Below are 19862 nucleotides of genomic sequence, written 5' to 3' on the forward strand. Positions count from 1 at the left end.
TTATTCTCCCCATTTTTGAATAACGCTTACCTATTAATTTAAAAAGATTATAAAAAAGGAAGAGCAAGGTATTTAGGAAAATTACTCAATGCTTCCTATATTTTACCAAATATAAATACAGAAATTCTCTATTTTAAAATGTCACATATACTTTAAGTCAACTAAAATTGCATAAATATTACTTAAAATAGTACCATGCTAAAAAAAAAGTCACTGCATGATTGTTTATTTAAAATATTATGACTCTGATGTAAATACATATGGGCTTACACAATTTATTACTCATATAAACCCTCAACGAAAATGCTTAATTGTTCATCCACAATGCCTTTTTTTTTCTATTAAGCATAATAAATCTTCTATCTCATTGAAAGTGTTTAAAGCCGTTTGAATCTTGATTTGTGAAATTACTGAAAAATAACTTAAGCTTAACTGTATCAAACAACGGCATTGTTTGCAATGCTGTCACAGATTTCTCCATGGCAAAATAGTCACATATTGTTATTGCACAATTATAGATACAGGTTATTATGTGCACATGAACTCTCTACATAATTAATGACAGTGTTTTCACTGCAACTAGCTTAACACATTTAAAATTATGAATACAATTTACAAAATCTTTAACAATATACTTTTAAGATAAAAGTATCCTGAGGATATTACAAAATTCATTTTACCAGCCCTTCATTTCTTCACTTTGACTCTTTAATTTCCCAGATAACAGTTGTCCATATTTTGTTACATAAAAATGTTTTTATAGTTCCTATTAACAAAATATATTTAAGCTAAATAGTATATAATTGTCCCTTAAACACTTAGTCCCATCTGCTTCCAGTCTCCTTGGCTAAAATCAAGTATTTATCAAGTTTTCTATAATTTTTAACCAGAAAAGGTATAGCACAGAACAGACAGAAATAGGTTTAGCACATTTAAGTTAAAAGCATTGTGCATTTTTAATATTTTGGTCATATTTTATAGTAAAATAATATATTTTGGCAAAAAATAATAAAATATAAGGTTTAATTTATTTTCTATTAGTGGTAGATCTGGCGGGTATTTTACATTTGTAAATATCATCTATTTAATTTGACTGTCTTCACATTTGTTTCTAAAAACACTGCTATAAGGTGTTCAGAACTTTGAGACTAAAAGCACCTAAAAAGGAAAAAGAAATGTAAGTAAAATGTTTGGTGCTCAAAAATCCTTTGACAAATTTATAAATTTACTTTTAGGTGTCTCTTGTATACCAACACCGAATCGTTATTGCCTGCTAAGACTTAACTGATTCAAGATAATCTTTAAAATAATAATCTTGGATGTCTTCCTGAAATTATTTGAAAATCAGGATGGGAATTCAAAACTTAAGAACAAAAAAACATGAAAAAAAAAAAAAGTTGCAAAGAAAGTTGCTATTCTAGTGGCAGTAATTATTATGGCACAAAAACACATGAAAAGACTTGTAGTTTTCTCTGATATATACACAAACTAAGTTCAAGTAAGATGTATAAGATACATATATACACACACACACTGGGGCTTCAGTAAGGACACTGAGGAGAACTTTATATAATAAGACTAAGGTCCTAATGACAGTTTTTAATGAATATGTTCATTAGGTTTTTTATTCTTACCCAATTATCATTTATCATTAATTAATAGAAGAGTTTGAGATGTTTATGTATGAAAAAGGAAGTAACAGTGGTGAGTCAAGTGATGACTGATGTCAACTGCCTTTACATAAAGGGTATTTTTACTGTTAAATAAATTCATACAGAGATTTCTGCAGAAGAGTTTATCAACAATAAGGAAACGAAAGTCCTTTAACACTACGACATACTCAGCATAACATACTATAAATATGTACTATTACAGTATTACTTATACATTCTACTTTAGGTAATATAGTCTAATTCTGAATGACCTTGTTAGTTTTTAAGGCATCAGTGCATCCAGGGCAAAGCTCCATAAAGTAAGTATGAAACCAAGAAAGCATTAGTTTATCTGTGGCAGAGACAGAGTGATCAGTGGACACTGTATGTGTTGGCCACTTCCAGGGAATAGGTAATCAATTATACACCCTATTGTCAAACTGTCAGAGCATAAATTTCACATCATTTTTCAACACTTCATTTAGTGGGCTAAACTGATCCGGCAGTATCCTCATCTTCATTGTACCATCGGCTCCACATGAGAACACGTGGTTTGCTGGCCCCGTCTCAATCTGCATCACTCCAGTTCCAATGTTCCGGAAAATGGACTGCCGAGCATGTTCATTAATAAAAGTGTGGAGAAGAGTAAAGGTAGACAGACTCCAAATCTAAAAGATATTAGAAACAAAATTAAAAATTGACGTTGATGATTACATTAAAAATCCAAATGAAAATTTTAAGCCGGTTTTCTTGTGCAAAGAAGGAATTTCTAAAACAAATATGGAAAAAAAAAATCTGTGTAGGCCTAAGGTCATAACCTTTGGATACTATGTTGCAATTTCCCAATTCCCTTTGATATTATCACATTCTTCAAAATCTACTCATCAAACAGAAAGGTAATTTAAACCTTGCATTGGAGATGAGAACTTAGGTACTAGGAGGTCAAGTGTACACAGCTAAAGAAACTTGTAATATTGTAGGGTCTACAATTAAGACTTCTTATCTTGGGGCACCTGGGTGGCTCAGTCGGTTGGGCGTCCGACTTCAGCTCAGGTCATGATCTCACAGCTCGTGACTTCGAGCCCCGCGTCAGGCTCTGTGTCAACAACTCAGAGCCTGAAGCCTGCTTGAGATTCTGTGTCTCCCTCTCTCTCTGCCCCTCCCCCACTCATGCTCTGTCTCTGTCTCAAAAATAAATAAAAACATCAAAAAAAATTTAAAAAAAGACTTCTGATCTCTCAGCAAAGCTTGTGCTGTGTAGTTTATAATGGGGTAACCCCTTATAATACCCAGCAAGGGATTAGACCCACTGGAAAGAAGGCCTCAGAAAAGGAAAAACTATGTTCCACCCGCAAGATAAATTATCACATCTTCAGCAAACTTAATTTACTAAGATTTTCTCTTTTTAGCCCCTACCACAATAAATGCAACTATTCCTCAAGTAAGTTACTTACCAAGTAATTTATAAGCATGTTCAAGTATGTGACGGACTTAACTGCTTTTAGGACATCCATTTTAACTTTAGGGAAACCAAAATAGTTCTGATTTTTTGAGATCCCTTTTTTTGGAAAACTTACTTTTTCCTAAGAAATTCATTAGTACCTATTACTCTAGATTTGATTGTTAAGTTGTGATTCCTAAACATGTATTTTTTAAATGTTTATTTGTTTTGAGGGAGAGAGCACACATGTGAGCAGGGAAGGGGCAGAGACAGAGTGGGGGAGAGAGAATCCCAAGCAGGCTCCATGCTCAGTGCAGAGGCTGACTTGGGGCTCGATCTCACAACTGTGAAATCATGACTTGAGCTGAAATCGAGAGTCAGACACTTAACTGACTGAGCCACCCAGGTGCCCCAAGTTGTGACTTCTGAATACTATGCAGTAAACTTTCAAATCTGTTTTTACTTGATTAAATAATAAACCTCCGAATCAGAGCACAAACTAATCTAAAGAACTAATCTAAAACCTAATACAACTTGTTCTAAACTGAAGGCAGTTCAAGAAAGAAACTAGCTTCAAACTGAAGGAAAATAATTATGTATGGAAGTTAGTGTATACATTTGATTTTAGGAAAAGCCTTTTCAGGGCACCTGTATGGTTCAGTTGGTTAAGTGTCCAACTTCAGCTCAGGTCATGATCGTGTGGTTCTTGACTTGGAGACCCACAATGGGCTCTGTGCTGATAGCTCGGAGCCTGGAGCCTGCTCTGGATTCTGTGTCTGCCTCTCTCTCTCTCTGCCCCTCTCCGGCTTGCACTCTCTCTCTCAAAGTAAATAAATAAACATTAAAAAAAAAGCATTTTTAAAATTCCACAATTCTAGTTAATTATTTTTCTGGCTGGCAATTATGAAAACAATATGCATGTTGTAAAAAAAGTAGCCCAACTTATTATTTCTTTTTCTTTCTTTCTTTCTTTCTTTCTTTCTTTCTTTCTTTCTTTCTTTCTTTCTTTCTTTCTTTCTTTCTCCTTCCTCTTATTATTTTAATGTTTGTTTAATTTAAGAGAGAGAGAAACAGAGCGTGAGTGCAGGAGGGGCAAAGACAGAGGGAGACACAGAACCCAAAGCAGGCTCCTGGCTCTGACCTCTCAGCACAGAGCCTGAAGTGGGGCTCAAACTCACCAAGTGACTGAGCTCAAGTTGGTCACTTAGCTGAATGAGCCACCCAGGTACCCCCAAACTTATTCTTACTTAGTAGTCTCACTAGGGGTTAAATTAATGGATTCTAAGAATGTAGACTCCTTCAGTGGGTTGCTGGCCATTACAATAACTTAGGGAGTAGTCTAAACTGACTTACCCCTAGAGATTTTTCCAAGTGTGGCCAGAGGACTCTCCAACAAAACTGTTAGGTATGTACTGTAAAAATGCATACTGGTACCTAGCAATAGTACTTCTGGGATGGGATGCATTTAATAAGCTGCTTAACATTTTAAAAAACCTCTAAGTTTTAAACACGGTGGAGTGTGAGAAGCACAGGGCTTATCTAGGTACGTCCCTAACTTCTGAATCAGGCACTGAGTGGCTGGATGCTAATACTATATAAATGAAAAAATGGACAGTATTCAGGATAAAGGAAAATATTACTGCATTTCACAGTATCTGAAACTGAATTTGGTAACTCTGAAAATGGGAGTCAAGACTAATTCTAATGTTTGAAATATGTTTTATCTGTGGAAAATCAAGTGCTTTTGCACATTAATTAAGCCTATTTGAAAACTGAAAAAGAGACAATTTCAAGTTAAATATTTCATTCATTAAAAGATTTATTAAATAGCAACAAACATACTGCCTACAAAGGAGTTAGTATTTCTACTACGTAAATAGAATGGTATCAATACGAGTAAACACTTAAGGTTTCTGAAGATTTCTCTTCATTTTGTAGACACTGTGGCATTACCATATTTACCTTTATGTTGCCTTCAGCAGATCCTGTAACAAAGTACTCTTCTGTTGGATCAATGGCAATGGCTTTAACAGGAGAATCATGGCTCTGGAAAAGCTGCCTCTGCTGTCGTTGCCGAAGGTCAAATGCACACGTAAAGCCTTTTCTGCCACCTGATATTAGTAGCTGGTGTTTTGGAGCATATGCTAAAACAGTAGCTCCACTATCATGGCAAGTAAAAGCTGAAAATTAAAATTGAAGTAAATCATGAAGTAAAACCCATTTAACAGTGTAAGCAAGAGACTTCTGACTTCTGGCCAAGGTAGAATGATAGATCACCAGATTCACCCACCTACCTCAAACCATTTAAAAAATTAAATGATATACAGGAAACAATGGTTGGAGACAATGGACACCAGGCAAAGAAAAATGATCTCTAAGAGATGGGAAGCAAACTGGGTGAGCCATACGACTGCCCCTGTTATTGCCTATGGAGGGTTTTCTGGCCATGGCGCAAGGGGAACCCGAGCTGGTCTGGGTTCCTGTTTCCACCAGTCATAGTGGAAAACCTCTTAATTCACAAAGGACAAAACAGAATACTCAGAAGGGTTCTGCCTCAGAAGCAGGTAAAATTTGTAATGCCTGGCATCTAATAAAAAACCAAGAGGCATACAAAGGAGAAAAATACAACCCATAATGAGAAGAAACTCCATCCAATGAAACTAACCCAAAAATTACACAGGTGATGGAATTAGTAGATAAAGAAATTAACAAGTCATTAAAAAAGAGATACAAATTAAAAAATCCAGAGATTAAAAACTACAATATTCAAATGAAACATGTACTACATGGGGTTAAGAGCAGATTAAACAATGCAAAAACAAAAATGGTGAAACTTGAAGACATACCAGTATGAGAACTAACAAAAATACAATGAATATTTTTTTCTTAAAAAAGAAGTGGATCTTAATAAATCTTAAAGAAAAAAAAAAGCCTGTCAATAGCTCAAAGACAACATGGCATAATGATGAAGAGTGAAGATTTGGGAGTTAGACTGTCAAGATTTAAATCTTGGTTTTTGCATGGATTTCAATATATACCTTAGGTAATTTTTTTTTTTAACTTACGTCTCAGTTTCATCATTTGTAAAAAAAAAAAAAAAAAAAAAAGGAGAAAACCCAGCCCACCTAATAGGTTTCTGTGAGGATTAAATTAGTTGACATATTTAAAACATGTACAGTTCCTGGCATATACTAAGTACTCAATAAAATTTAGTTACAATTACTCTAAGAATCTAAAGAGAAAATTACAGGGAAAGATTCTTTGAATGTGACCAGCACTTAGAGATATAACTTGCACAGAATAAAATGCTGAAATTCTAACTCGTGATGAAGTTTGACTAATGGATACATCTGTGTAACCATCATGCAGGTCAAGACACAGAATGTTTTCATCATCCCAGATAGTTCCCTCATGCCTTTTTGCAGTCAACCCTCCTCTCCCACAAAGGCAATCACTATTCTAGTTTTACCTCCGTTCTTGAACTTCACATAAATGGAATTTTATAGTACATACTCTTTAGTGACTGGCTTCTTTTCATTCAACATAATGTTTAAGAGATTAATGAATGTTGTCACATATATCAGCAGATTATGCTTTTTTTTTTTTATTGGTTAATAGTATTCTATTACATAAATAGACCACTTTCCTATTGGATGTGTTTGTGTTCCTTCTAGTTTGGGGCTGTTATAAATAAAGCTGCTAAGTTTTATTACATTAATATATTAATATAATTGTATATTATTCCTATACAAGTCCTTTTGTGGATGTGTGCTTTCATTTCTCTTGGGCATATATGTAAAAGTACATACTGCTGGATCATGCTAGGTCCATGTTTAACTCTATTAGAAAATGTCAGTTTTCCATAGTAGCTGTATCATTTTAGACTCAGCAAATCATGAGGGCCCCAGGTTCTTTATACTCTCACCAATACTTGGTATCCCAAAATCATTAATTTTGGACATTTTACTATATAGAGTAGTATCTTATGATGATGTTAACCACATTTCATATGCTTACTTGCCATTAATCATTTTAGACTCAGCAAATCATGAGGGTTCCAGGTTCTTCATACTCTCACCAATACTTGGTATTCCAAAATCATTAATTTTGGACATTTTATTATATAGAGTAGTATCTTATGATCATGTTAACCACCTTTTCATATGCTTACTTGCCATTAATATACTGAGAAGATGGTCATTTTTTAAAGTCTTGAATATATCATTTCTTTCATGGATTATGCTTTAGGTATTGTATCTAAAAACTCAAGACTAAACCCAAGGTCACCTAGATTTTCTTCTCTATTTCCTTCTAGAAATTTTATAGTTTTGAATTTCACATGTAGATAATTCACATTAAATCAATTTTTATGAAAGGGGTGAGGTATGTACCTAGGTTCATTTTCTACATGTTGCCATCCAATTGTTATAGTATATTTTGACCACTATGCCTCCAATGAAGTGCCTTTGTACTTTTATTAATGATCAGTCTATTAAATACGTATGGGTTAATAAATGGGCTCTCTATTCTGTTCCATGATCTCTATTCTAAAGCCAATAACATGTGTTTATTACTGTAGTTTTATAGTAAGTCTTGAAAACAGTAATAGTGTGAGTCCTTCAAGTTTGTTTTTCTTCAGGGGCGCCTGGGTGGTTCAGTCAGTTAAGCATCCAGCTTTGGCTGAGGTCATGATCTCACAGTTCGTGGGTTGGAGCCCCACGTCAGGCTCTGTGCTGACAGCTCAGAGCCTGGAGCCTGCTTCAGATTCGGTGTCTCCCTTTCTCTCTGCCCCTCCCCCACTCATGCTGTTTCTCTGTCTCAAAAATGAATAAACAAAAAAAAAATTTTTAAAGATTGTTTTTCTTCAGTATCCAGTATTTTAGGTCTGTTGCCTCTCTATAGAAATTTTTATTTTTATTATTTTTTTAAATGTTTATTTTGTGTGTATGAGAAACAGAGAGAAACAGAGAAAGAGAGAGACAGAGAGACAGACATACACCAAGCAGGAGAGGGGGAGGGACAGAGAGAAAGGGAGACAGAATCCGAAGCAGACTCCAGGCTCTGAGCTGTCAGCACAGAGCCCAACACGAGGCTTGAAGCCACAAGCCGTGAGATCATAACCTGAGCCAAAGTGAGATGCTTAGCCAACTGAGCCACCTAGGCACCCCCTCTACAGAAATTGTTAGAACCAGTTCGCTGGTATGTACAACATAGTTTCCTGGGATTTTGACTGGGAATGTATTTAATCTATAAAGTTAGGAGGCAGTGGCATCTTAATAACTTTCATTGAGTCTTCCAATATGTGTATATGGGCTATTTCTCCATTTATTTAGATCTTTGATTTATCTTTTTTATAGTTTTCCCCAACAGAAGCTATACATATTTTTTTAGATTTATGCCTCAGTATTTCATTATTTTGGGTGCTGTTATAAATGGTGATTTTTTAAAATTCCAAATGCCAATTGTCCATTGCTGGTATATATGAAAGCAAGGGACTTTAGCATGTTGACCCAATATCCTGTGACTCTACTACACTTACACTTTAGTTTCAAAAGTTTTTATCTTATTTTTGTTTTGTTTTTTTGTATATAGTCTTCAAGATTTTCTACATAATCAGGGTGCCTGTGTAGTTTAGTTGGTTAAGTGGCTAACCAGCTCAGATCATGATCTCACAGTTTGTGAGTTTGAGCCCCATGTTGGGCTCTGGGCTGACAGCTCAGAGCCTAGAGCCTGCTTCAAGTTCTGTATTTCCCTCTCTGACCCTCCCCCGCTCACACTCTGTCTCTCTCTCAAAAAAAAAAAACCCAAACATTTAAAAAAATTAAAAAAAATTTTTTTTCTAAACAATCATGTCCTCTGTGAATAAAGGCAGTTTTATTTCTTCTCCTCCTAATGTACACCTTTTATTTCCTTTTCTTGTCTTACTGCATTAGTTAGGACTCCGAGTACCATTCTGAACAGGAGTGGAGAGAATGGGCATAATACTGTACAATAACTGATGCTCACAAAGATGACCTGTGGCTATCAGATTCAAAGTAAAAACATATGATTTTTATATTATCTATGTTCCACTGTCCTTCATGAAGTACAGTGCAAAGTTAATTATATATGTTGTACTTTTCTGTTTTTAAACTCTACGCCATCATGGGCAAAATAAACCTCACAGGCTAATAAGTTTGTGTCATTAAAGACAAATTCATTAAAAAATTAGTTTATTGATTTTAGTCATTCTTGACTTTCAAAATTTGTAAAATGCTTTCAAAACTTACCATGGACTAAACTATTGGCAGGTGCCACAAGAGTATCCCACAAACATATATTTCTGAAAAAAAAAAAAAAAAAAAAATTACCTTTGAGTGACACAAAAATTTAACAACAGAATAAAAAGTAAGCTTGTTTCATATAGTTACATAACATTCAAACCTTGCTCTAACAAAAAATTCAAATACAAGTAACCAATATATTTATGTATGGTTAATTTTTACACAAAATTTTAAAAACTACTAACTTACAAAACTGATTAACTCTAGATTGACATGTATTTACAAATAATACTGTATGAAGTCTGAACATGGGAAATACCTTTTGTATCTGCTCATTTTGTAACCTAACAGATGGCAAATACCATTAGCAGGATACACTGAATTTCCCCGAACACCAATAAAACTTATTTCTGCTCTGAATGGGAGCACTTTTACTCCGTTCTATGAGTTACAGAAGAGACACAAATATATGTAAGGATTTCTATGGCAGATGGGCTGGAGACTCCATATTCTTACAATCCAATTTCTAGTGCAAAGTGAGGCCTCACAAATAAATGGAAAAACTCAGCAACCTCAGTAGACATTTACCTCAGAACTCAGCTGTGTGAGGGAAGTAAAACACGGGGGTGTGGAGACGGAGGCAGGAGGAGACATTTTCTTACCTATTTAAGGTTTTGGGGGAAATGTGGACAGGCTGCCACTTACTATCTGTCGTACAACTCAAAGAGGTCTTTGAGTTTCTCGTTATCGTGAAACACTGGTAATATCTATCTAAGAGAGCCACTGTGAGGATTAACAGAAGAGCAAGGTCAAGAAATAATGGTTCTTTCCTTTGCCTCAAGCTTTCTTAACACATAAGGAATAATATGGAGAAAAATTAATTTCACTATCAAATCATTTTTCTCTTTAAGTCTTAAAGTAAAAAACATCAGAATATTAAAAATACAGAAGGAACGGATGTTGTTTTTAATGCCACCAGAATTTCCTTGTCCTTACAATTAGAACACTAAAAATGCTCTAAGAAGGAAATCTTTATAATAAAAATATTGAAAAGCACAATTCTGCAAACAATCTTGAGATATAAGAACATAAAGCAAATAAGAAATAAAGCTGAGCTATAGAGACACACACTTACATTTCAGTTACAATCTCTTACCTATTGTCAGTTGAAAGACCAGCTGTAGCTATCAAAGAGGAGGAACTAACGAAGACAAAATCATTGGCTGTTTTGTTATGACACTGCCAGGTCTGGAATGGTTATGAAGAAACAAATGTTATTGCTGTCAGTAACAATTTTATAACCAAGTGGATGCATTCACCAAAAGGGATCATGTAATGTGTGGCTTACTTAAATCCCCTTGTATCTTTTTTTCACCCTGAACTTGTAGACAAGTTTCAAGAGTAAAAGAATTCTCATATATCCTTTACCAAGATTCACCAATTTTTAACATTTTGTCACATTTGTTTTGTCCCTCCTCCTCTTTCCCTCTCTCTCTCTCTCTCACATGCACTTTCCCTGGACCATATAAATAAGCTGCATTATAAATTCTTATGAGACCTTTTGCTTTTGTTCATCTAAAAGTTAAAAAGAAAACAAAAGGAGGTTAAACGTTAAATATTTCTTAGAATATTTGTGAAAATTTGTCTCTTAGAAAAAAACCAGAATTTTAGATTATCTGAGAATGAATTATTTTCAGAAATATTTAAGCTTTTAAATAATTTTTCAAATATGTGAATAAAAACATATTAAGAGTCAACAAATTCAGAAATTTTACATTTCTGAATATTCCAGTAACAGTGACTTAATATGAGAGGTTTAGCAAATTATAAAGTCTTCCAAGTTTTATGTGTTCAGATATTTCTCTTCAATAAAAAATGACTTAAGTATGTCAAAATTATCACATCAAATATTTTTCCTTTGAGTCACTTCCCCATTCCATCTGACCATCACTGGAGCTGGATGATCATAAGTCCTTAAAACAAACAAAATGTACTTTAACCCCACAAAGCCAATAATGTACATTTTCAATCCAATTTATCTTTTTAGATGTTAAAAAAAAAAAAGGCAGCCCCTTAGGGAATGTAAATTTACATATTTAAACCTTATGTTGGTTTTCTTTAAAAAAAAAAAAAAAATTCTTTTCAAATACCTCACCAGCCCTCTCTGCTTTGCTTGCTTTTTTTACTTAGATCGGTACTGTATTCCAGAATCTAACCTTGAGTGAATTACCAGAACCTTAACCCATTTCTTGATTTTTTTTTTAATAGGTACTGCTTAGTCCTATAAAGGGCTTCACTAAAGAATATATTAAATACAAACTCAGTGGGTTTTTTTTGCCCCCAAACTCATTGCTCTGTGAAGCTACAGGAGGTTCATGAAGCTTGTGCAGTCCTGAATAGAGATCATCAGTTGTTTCTTTCTTTCTTTTTTTCCAAAGACATAGACAAGAAAATAATAGTACCAGCTATCACATATCCTTTCCACTTTTTTCACAGGGGACCAACTGCAGAAAAACCACAGACTGATGATCTGATGATCACTCTTTTTAGGTATAATCTTTACTGCAGCTCAGTGAGGCTGGAAAAGGGCTTGAGTAACCCACAGGTCACATGGGTCTCTGGAGGTACCATGTTTGTTCTATACAAGTTAATCTTCCAAGGCACTAGAGACCAAGACCTCACAGATTAATTTTCACATAATACAAGGACAGGAGTTTATAGTAAAGTGACTGAATACACAGAACTACATTTTGGCTTTAATATTTATTGCCTCAAACATATATTCTTGTTTTCCTTAAAATAAAAATTGAAAAAAGTTTAAAGGTAAGAAAATTTGGCTTACCAGGTATGGCTTAGGCATGCTTCCAGTTACTGGACAACATTTCCAGTTTGTCTGATACAGGCTTAAATATCCATCAGCATCAACTATTCCAAACTTAGAGAAAAAAAAAAATTTTAAGTATTAAGTACATATCTACCCATACCTTCACTGTGAATCTCCTATTTTGATCTTAAACATTTAATTGATAAATTGACTTTTACTTCACCTACACATGGATCTAGTCCAGAAAAACATTTAGCTGCTGCTTAAAAAAAGTTCCAGGTGACACAGAAGAAACAAACAGACACATTGTATTATACTAACCAACAGCATAGTCTATATATTCTCTAAAAGTACTCAAAAAATAGGATACTGGATTTACACATTAAGACATGTGACAAACTTTTAGGATATATAAAATAGAAAAGTGTTCATTTTCAAAAAGACAAAATAAGGACTTCTAGAATATTCAGTAAGGAAAACATGCAAACAACAGTAGAAAGTAAAATGAAACACAGATTTTTACAGTAAATGAATTCCTACTATGGAAACTCAAGGTAATTTCAGAGGGAAAATGTCAAAATTATACAATGGGGAAGTATATGTCACAAATCTAGAAGGATGAATAAGAGTAAACATTTTTTTCTTTAGATTACAAAAATAATGTTACTTAACAGTTTATAAAATAAATGTCTATTCTGAACTCCTGCCTTCTCCCATCTCCATATCTGGCAACTATTAACAATCTAAGGTGTTCCATTTCAGATTTATTCTCTGATTATTCAAACATGCACACATATAGGGTTTTTTAAAAAAAAATTAAAATAATAATAAATACACAATTCCACAATTACATTTTTGACTTATTATGGCCATCTTTTCACATCAGTACATTTAATCTACTTCATTCTTGTGCTGTATTACACTATATAGTTGTATTATAACTTTTGAAAACTTCTCCCTTATAGTTTCTAATTTTCCTGATTACAAAGTGCTGCTTTAAATATTCTGATACATATATCTTTGAGTATTTACGTACAATATGTATCTAGAAATGGGAAAGCTTTATCAAATGACATCATTTAAAATTGGCAGATGAAGGGGCACCTGGGTGGCTCAGTTGGTTAGGCATCCAACTTTGGCTCACGTCACGATCTCACAGCTCTTGGGTTTGAGTCTCTCATTGGGCTCTGTGCTGACAGCTCAGAGCCTGGAGCCTGCTTTGGATTCTGTGTCTCCCTCTCTCTCTGCCCCTCCCCTGCTCATGCTCTGTTTCTCTCACTCTCACAAGTAAATAAACATAAAAAAAAAATTTTTTTATTGAATAATAAAAAAGAATGTAGTATCTTCCTGAAAATTGTTTCTCACAGGTCATTTACTCTGCTTAATGCCTATTTTAGGCTCAATGAATTCTGGTGGCCCATTTCTGTTCATAATTGACAAATTGATCAGCATTACTGTCATCTGTTCTATTTACTGTAGTAGCCTTGCCTACTAAGGGAGATAGCATGCTTAGTTGTTATGCTATTTGGCTCCATCATGGCCAAGGTAAATGAATGCTAAGTTGACTGTTAAATATACTCGGGTAGGCAATGGAAAACAGTTTTCTGTGCTTTAAAATAGCGTATGTGGAAGGCTATACTGAGTGTTAAGTGGAAGGCTATACTGAGTATTAAATCTATAGAATAATTCAGACTGTAGAAGGTACTGAACGGCAAGGTAAAGAATATTGGCTTCAGGGGCACATGGGTGGCTCAGTCGGTTAAGCGTCCGACTTCATCTCAGGTGGTAATCTCGCGGTCCGTGAGTTCAAGCCCCGCGTCGGGCTCTGTGCTGACAGCTCAGAACCTGGAGCCTGCTTCTGATTCTGTGTCTCCCTCTCTCTCTGACCCTCCCCCCATTCATGCTCTGTCTCTGTCTCAAAAATAAATAAACGTTAAAAAAATTTTTTTTAACAGAATATTGGTTTCATATATAATAAGGAGCCTTGAAAGGCTCTTGAACAGTCATGTTCATCTCCCTTATAATGTAGTTATATAACTATGTTATTTGTTATGGAACCGTGCTGGCATCATGAAGGATGCCTTAGAAAGGTAAGGGTTGAGGTACAGGGACGAGTTAAGGAGCAATATAATAGTAACAGTAAAAAAGCACGAGCCATACGTTACACAAATGAAATTACAGTAGTACTCTAAAAGCTTCTAGATTAAGTACCCTCAATTTCCCATTAAAGGGTAAAGAACGTTGCTAACTGATATTAAGAATCCACATTCTCTCAAACTTTGTTTCATAGCTACATGAAAAAATTGTCATTGACTTTTGTGAAATGGTAAGAGAGCTAAGTGATGAATATGGTAGGCAAAAAGACTGCAGCGCACCATGATACGAGCAACACACGAGGGGGATTGAAGGTTTGCAAGTTGAGAGGAAAGAAAGGAAAAGCAAGATGTCCCATCTGAGACGCCCCTGTGTGTTTTCCGTGAAGCATGGCTCTGAAGATGAAGAGCAGCCCGACTTCTCCTTTAATTGTTGTTTAAAGGGACAGTGAGATGCAAGGGGAGCAGAGAGGCAGTCAGATGAAAACAGGACTGTGCGAAGTGAAGACAGTACAAGTTCTATAGCAGGGCCGGCAAACTTTTTCTTAAAGGGGCATATAGTAGGCTTGCTATCTATAAAGTCTTTGCTTTCCTGAACTCCACTGTTGTAGTAGAAAAGTAGTCATGAAAACAAATAATGAGTGAGGTAGCTGTGTTCTAGTAAAACTTTATTTACAAAACATATGGCTAGGTCATAATTTGTTGATGCCCTGTTCTAAAGCAGTCCTCAAAAGTTTAATGTAGGTATAAATCACAAAAGAATCTGATTAAAATGCAGATAGCGATTCAGTAGGTCTGCAGTAGAGTAAGTAATCTGTATTTCTAATAAGCCCTCAGATTTTACTCACTACTTGTCCGTACTTTGATTAGGTTCCAGAGGACAAAGAAAGTACAAGTATTTTATAAAAAATGTGTAATATATGGTGGTCCTATAATCATTTGGTCCTTAAGCATCACTTAAGTGAATTTTAATGGATATATATACAGACATACACATACACTCAAACACACACACACACACACACACACACAATGTTGTTCCAGAAAGAACCAACTGAACATTAAGTGTTCTTGGGGAAGAATTTTATAAAACAGAATTCATATGGATTAATACTTTATCGTAAGTTCACTGAGCTGTTCTCTTCAGAAACCCAGACTAGTAACATTTATAAACCTCCAACATAATCAAACCATATTCCCATTTACATTTTCATATGCTACCTTGTTTCCTTGATAGTTAAATCTCATTCTTGTAACTCTTGAATTGCCACCAGATCGAAAACAGGTTATTTGTTGAGAATGGCCCCATTCAAACATTCTGACACTTCCATCTTGAGCTCCTGTCAGATCTGCAAAAAGGACAAATATTGTCAATTTATTACAGGAATCTTTGGTAAGTTAATTTGTGAATCCAATGTGCAAACCTTTATGACAGAGACACCTATGAAATAAATCACAGTCAATTGTTACGAAATTTCAATTGAATATTTTGAATCTTAAAAACAGTTTTATGATGACTTTCATTTGACTAAACACTACATGGCAGAAGCAATTAAATCAGACCTCTAAGGATTTTATTCCTTTTGAAATTATCTCAAAGAGGTTTTAACAGCCTTTAATAAATACTTTGTACAATAACCAGTTAACAAATCCTTGGGTGTACAAATGAGTCATTTCTTATCAGTCATACTATTAATGTTTAAATGTATACATTTTCTGTGGGAAAAAAAAGATTATAGGAAGTCTTGAACGTCATGCATGGTAAAGAAAGATATCACTTCTAATACTTATTCTGATTGACCGGATAGCCCAAATATATGTTGTATGTTTCACTGAGGAATATGAATAAGCTAAATAACTATTAATTCTTTACTTTGCCAATTCCTAATTTGGTGATACTAGGAACCTACTTAATCTCCCTGAGCCTATTTCATATTGTCCTGTAAAAGGGGAATAATGATATATAATTTCATGGACAGCTGTTAGAAGGAAATGAGATAAACCTTATACATCATTTAGAAATATGCCTAACATGTAGGACTCAATTTATGTTAAGTATAATTATCAGTGGTAAGGTGGTATCCAATGTAGTAAAAACACTGATTAATTTTTAGATTATTTTATAACTTTAGTATAAGTAACAAAAGTTACTCTCTTCATTTTAAATATAAACCCTTGAATCCTTTTGTTAGATATGGCATATAATTTGGAAAACAGGTGCTTGTGGCACTTAGAACAGTGAAGAAGAAAAGGACACTGGTTTTGTCAACTGTATGTTATCAGAGTATCCCTCATAAAAAAAAGTAGTAAAATTTTTTTATATGTTATTAAATTGAAGGGACATGAATACCTCTTAATTAACATGCACTATGCTTATTACTATAACTGAAATAATTAACTGAAAATAACATATCCTGCCTGAGTGTATAAGAACTTACGACTAACCATTTCCTATGCTTACTATTAATTAGTGTATCTGATAAAAGGCAAATGGACAAAATATTAATAAAATACAAACTGATTATGATGAGGCAATAAGTGACCACAATATCATTCTAATTTACTTAATAAAATATGGGAGTGATCCTATTAAAATAATAACCAGTAATGTTCAAAAATAAAATGTGCTAACTTAGAAATACGCAGTCAAAATGGTAAAAATTTACTGCATCAAGTTAGCCTTCTCTATTAATTCCAGAAAATATCTTTTTCTATTTTTATCTAATTTTGAAATGAAGATTTTATTTACTAGCACACATTCTCTACAAGAAAAGTAAAATACTTGGGGCGCCTGGGTGGCGCAGTCGGTTAAGCGTCCGACTTCAGCCAGGTCACGATCTCGCGGTCCGTGAGTTCGAGCCCCGCGTCAGGCTCTGGGCTGATGGCTCGGAGCCTGGAGCCTGTTTCCGATTCTGTGTCTCCCTCTCTCTCTGCCCCTCCCCCGTTCATGCTCTGTCTCTCTCTGTCCCAAAAATAAATAAAAAACGTTGAAAAAAAAAATTAAAAAAAAAAAAAAAAAGTAAAATACTTGACTATCTTTCAATTGAAACTAAAAGCTTCCTTTAAACTGCTTAGAACACTGGCTAATTATGATCAACTTACAGTACGGAAGAGTTGGATGAGAAGTCATTCTTCTGACATTATTAATGGCTTTCTTAATCATCTGTTAAGAAAGAAAAATTGTTCTTCTATAGTTATGCCAGAAAGTAGTATTAAAGATACAAATTGTGACAGGAAATTCAAATAACATTTATTTATTTATTTTTATGTGATTCCATAACTACCATTATGGGTGCTAAAAATACCAAGCACGGTTAGCAGAAATTAAACTTAATAGCTCAGCTCTCTTACATTTAAGTATACATACATTTTCTGCATCACTGACAAGGCTCTAAGAACAAATTCACCTTGAGAATTTACTCTTACCTCCTTTCTTGCCAATTCTTTTCTGATCCCATTAAATTTATTGGAATAATCCTGAATAGTATAAGGTTAAAAAGACAGGCAGAAGCATGTGAAAAAAAAAAAGAGGTAAACAGAAATTGTATAAATTTTTAATTGCTAGTTTGGAATTGTTTAGCTATCCATTTTTAAGTCATGCTTTGAATGATTTAAGTAGCCTGTCAAATAAGAATAAATATGCAAAATTAAAGGGATAATTTTAATTAATAGAACAATTCCTATTTATATAGCACCATAAGTATAATTATATGCTATCCTAGGTTTGTAGCATCAGTCTTGAGTAGATTTTTTTGTTGTCTTGTGAATTTTAAACTTCGCATTACACTGAAGTTGCGAGTAAAGTGGGGATTTGGTAGGGAGGGAAGAGAGCAGGACAGCACAAATGGTGAAGGACAAAAACACTGAAAGGTGTTTATGGTTGTAATTATATTCCCAAAGCAGAAGTTGGTCATGACAACTATTCTTTTTTGTTCGAATTTGTAATTGAATAAATCAGTAAAGAAAATATTTTATTAATCCTCCACAAAAAAAGAAAACTTGCTGAATGTTTCTTTTGTTTAGTAAATTTCGTGTTGAAATCTCATGTTCCTTTTAATTAAGAAATGCTTAAATACTCCTGTTCTTTTTCCTTCGACTAAAGTATCCAAGAAAAACCATAAGTAAAAAAATACATAAACAGAGGTTTAAAAAATCTCTCAGAGCATGTACAGAACATTATAAAGGAAATAAATTGTTACTTATTTTAGAAGATCCATATAAAAAACAACCATTGTATTATACTGGGTCTTTTACTTAATGAAATGGGGCTCGTTCAGCTCATTATGCTTACAAATCACGATCATCTCCATTAAAAACATGTCCTTATAAGATGCAGACAGAAAGAAAATTCAGTCCTAACAGGAATGACAAAGGTAAATTTCTGTATTATAATGCTTTGGAGTATAAACAAGTATTTTCTGAGCACTGACTATATGTTAAACACTATTCTGGTTAGAGATCATCAGTGTCTAAGGGAGGCATAATGTAATCTCTCAGGGAACTTACACCATTAAAAAAGACAACGAAAGAAAAGGCTGCTGGGGTGACTCAATGTCCTAAACATCTGACTCTTGATCTTGGCTCAGGTCATGATCGCACGGTTCCTTTGTTCGAGCCCCACGTCAGGCTATGCACTGACACAGCGGAACCTGCTTGGGATTCTCTGTCTTCTTCTCCCCCCCCTCTCTCTGCCTCTCCCCTGTTCACATGCTCACTCTCAAACTAAATAAATAAACGTTACCCAAAAAAGACAACTAAATAATAAACAGATAATATCAAAACTGATAAAGGCCATAAATATGATAAAATGGGATAATATGATACTGAGTGACTACAGGGAGGGGAGAGAGGAGCAGATGCTGTCACTAAGGAAGCAAGGGAAATTTCTGGGAATGTGAGTTGAGATCTGAAAGGTCAAAAAGAAAAAAAGGGTATTTGAAGCAGCAAGCATGGCAAAGGCTGTGGACAGGGCAGTGCACTTCATGCTTCCAGAGATGGAGACAAGGCCACTGTAAGCAGAGCAAAGTGAATCAGGTATAGAGTGAACAGAGGACGAGGCTGCAGAAGCTGGCAGGGGTCGAATCACACAGGACCTTAGCGCCATGTTAGGGACTTGTTTTTTTAAAGCTGTACCAGGAAATTTGAAAGTTTTAAACACCGGAGTAAGAGAGCACGTGACTCTTAATCTCTGGGTCATGAGTTCAAACCCCACAATAGGGATGGAGCCTACTTAAAAATCAATCAAACAAGTAAAATAAACAGTGGAGTGACAACCTAAATGATGCTTAGGAAACACCAACTCTGGCCGCTATATACAGAACAGAGGGAGAAAGTATGGAATCAGAGACCAGCAAGAAATCTGTTACAGGAAAAGCTGTAATACATTGTCTGAAACTGGAGTTGGAAAAATGGTCTTTTATGTCTATATTTTGTATATTCTCTTTAAGTTTCCCTTTAAAAGATGGTAATATCAGTAAGTTTTATAATTAATGTATTTTAATATATCTGTCAGTTGAAACAAATGAACTATAAATGACCAAGTCATTTGATTTGAATAATTACTATATTGCTTTTCAAATTCTTCAATAC

At 34.5% G+C, this 19862-nt stretch overlaps 1 protein-coding gene across 6 annotated transcripts in view; it reads right to left on the reverse strand.

Annotated features, from left to right (window-relative positions):
• Positions 1-210: 210 nt before the first annotated feature.
• DMXL1 (Dmx like 1) overlaps positions 211-19862 on the reverse strand; it is a 133935-nt gene continuing 114283 nt past the window's right edge. For 3 of the 6 annotated variants that reach the window (XM_019469584.2, XM_019469587.2, XM_019469586.2), the window contains 8 exons: positions 17700-17750; positions 17376-17436; positions 15495-15622; positions 12199-12291; positions 10513-10604; positions 9363-9415; positions 5056-5273; positions 211-2320 (listed from right to left, as the gene is read on the reverse strand). In XM_019469584.2, the coding sequence (XP_019325129.1) occupies positions 2096-2320; positions 5056-5273; positions 9363-9415; positions 10513-10604; positions 12199-12291; positions 15495-15622; positions 17376-17436; positions 17700-17750 (921 nt within the window). In that variant the 3' untranslated portion in view covers positions 211-2095. The remainder of the gene's footprint in view (positions 2321-5055; positions 5274-9362; positions 9416-10512; positions 10605-12198; positions 12292-15494; positions 15623-17375; positions 17437-17699; positions 17751-19862) is intronic. The other 3 variants (XM_019469585.2, XM_019469589.2, XM_019469588.2) reach the window with 1 other exon arrangement.

This window comes from Panthera pardus, unplaced genomic scaffold (assembly GCF_024362965.1).
Source record: "Panthera pardus isolate Hobbes unplaced genomic scaffold, ASM2436296v1 HiC_scaffold_2, whole genome shotgun sequence".
Lineage (NCBI taxonomy): Eukaryota > Metazoa > Chordata > Mammalia > Carnivora > Felidae > Panthera > Panthera pardus.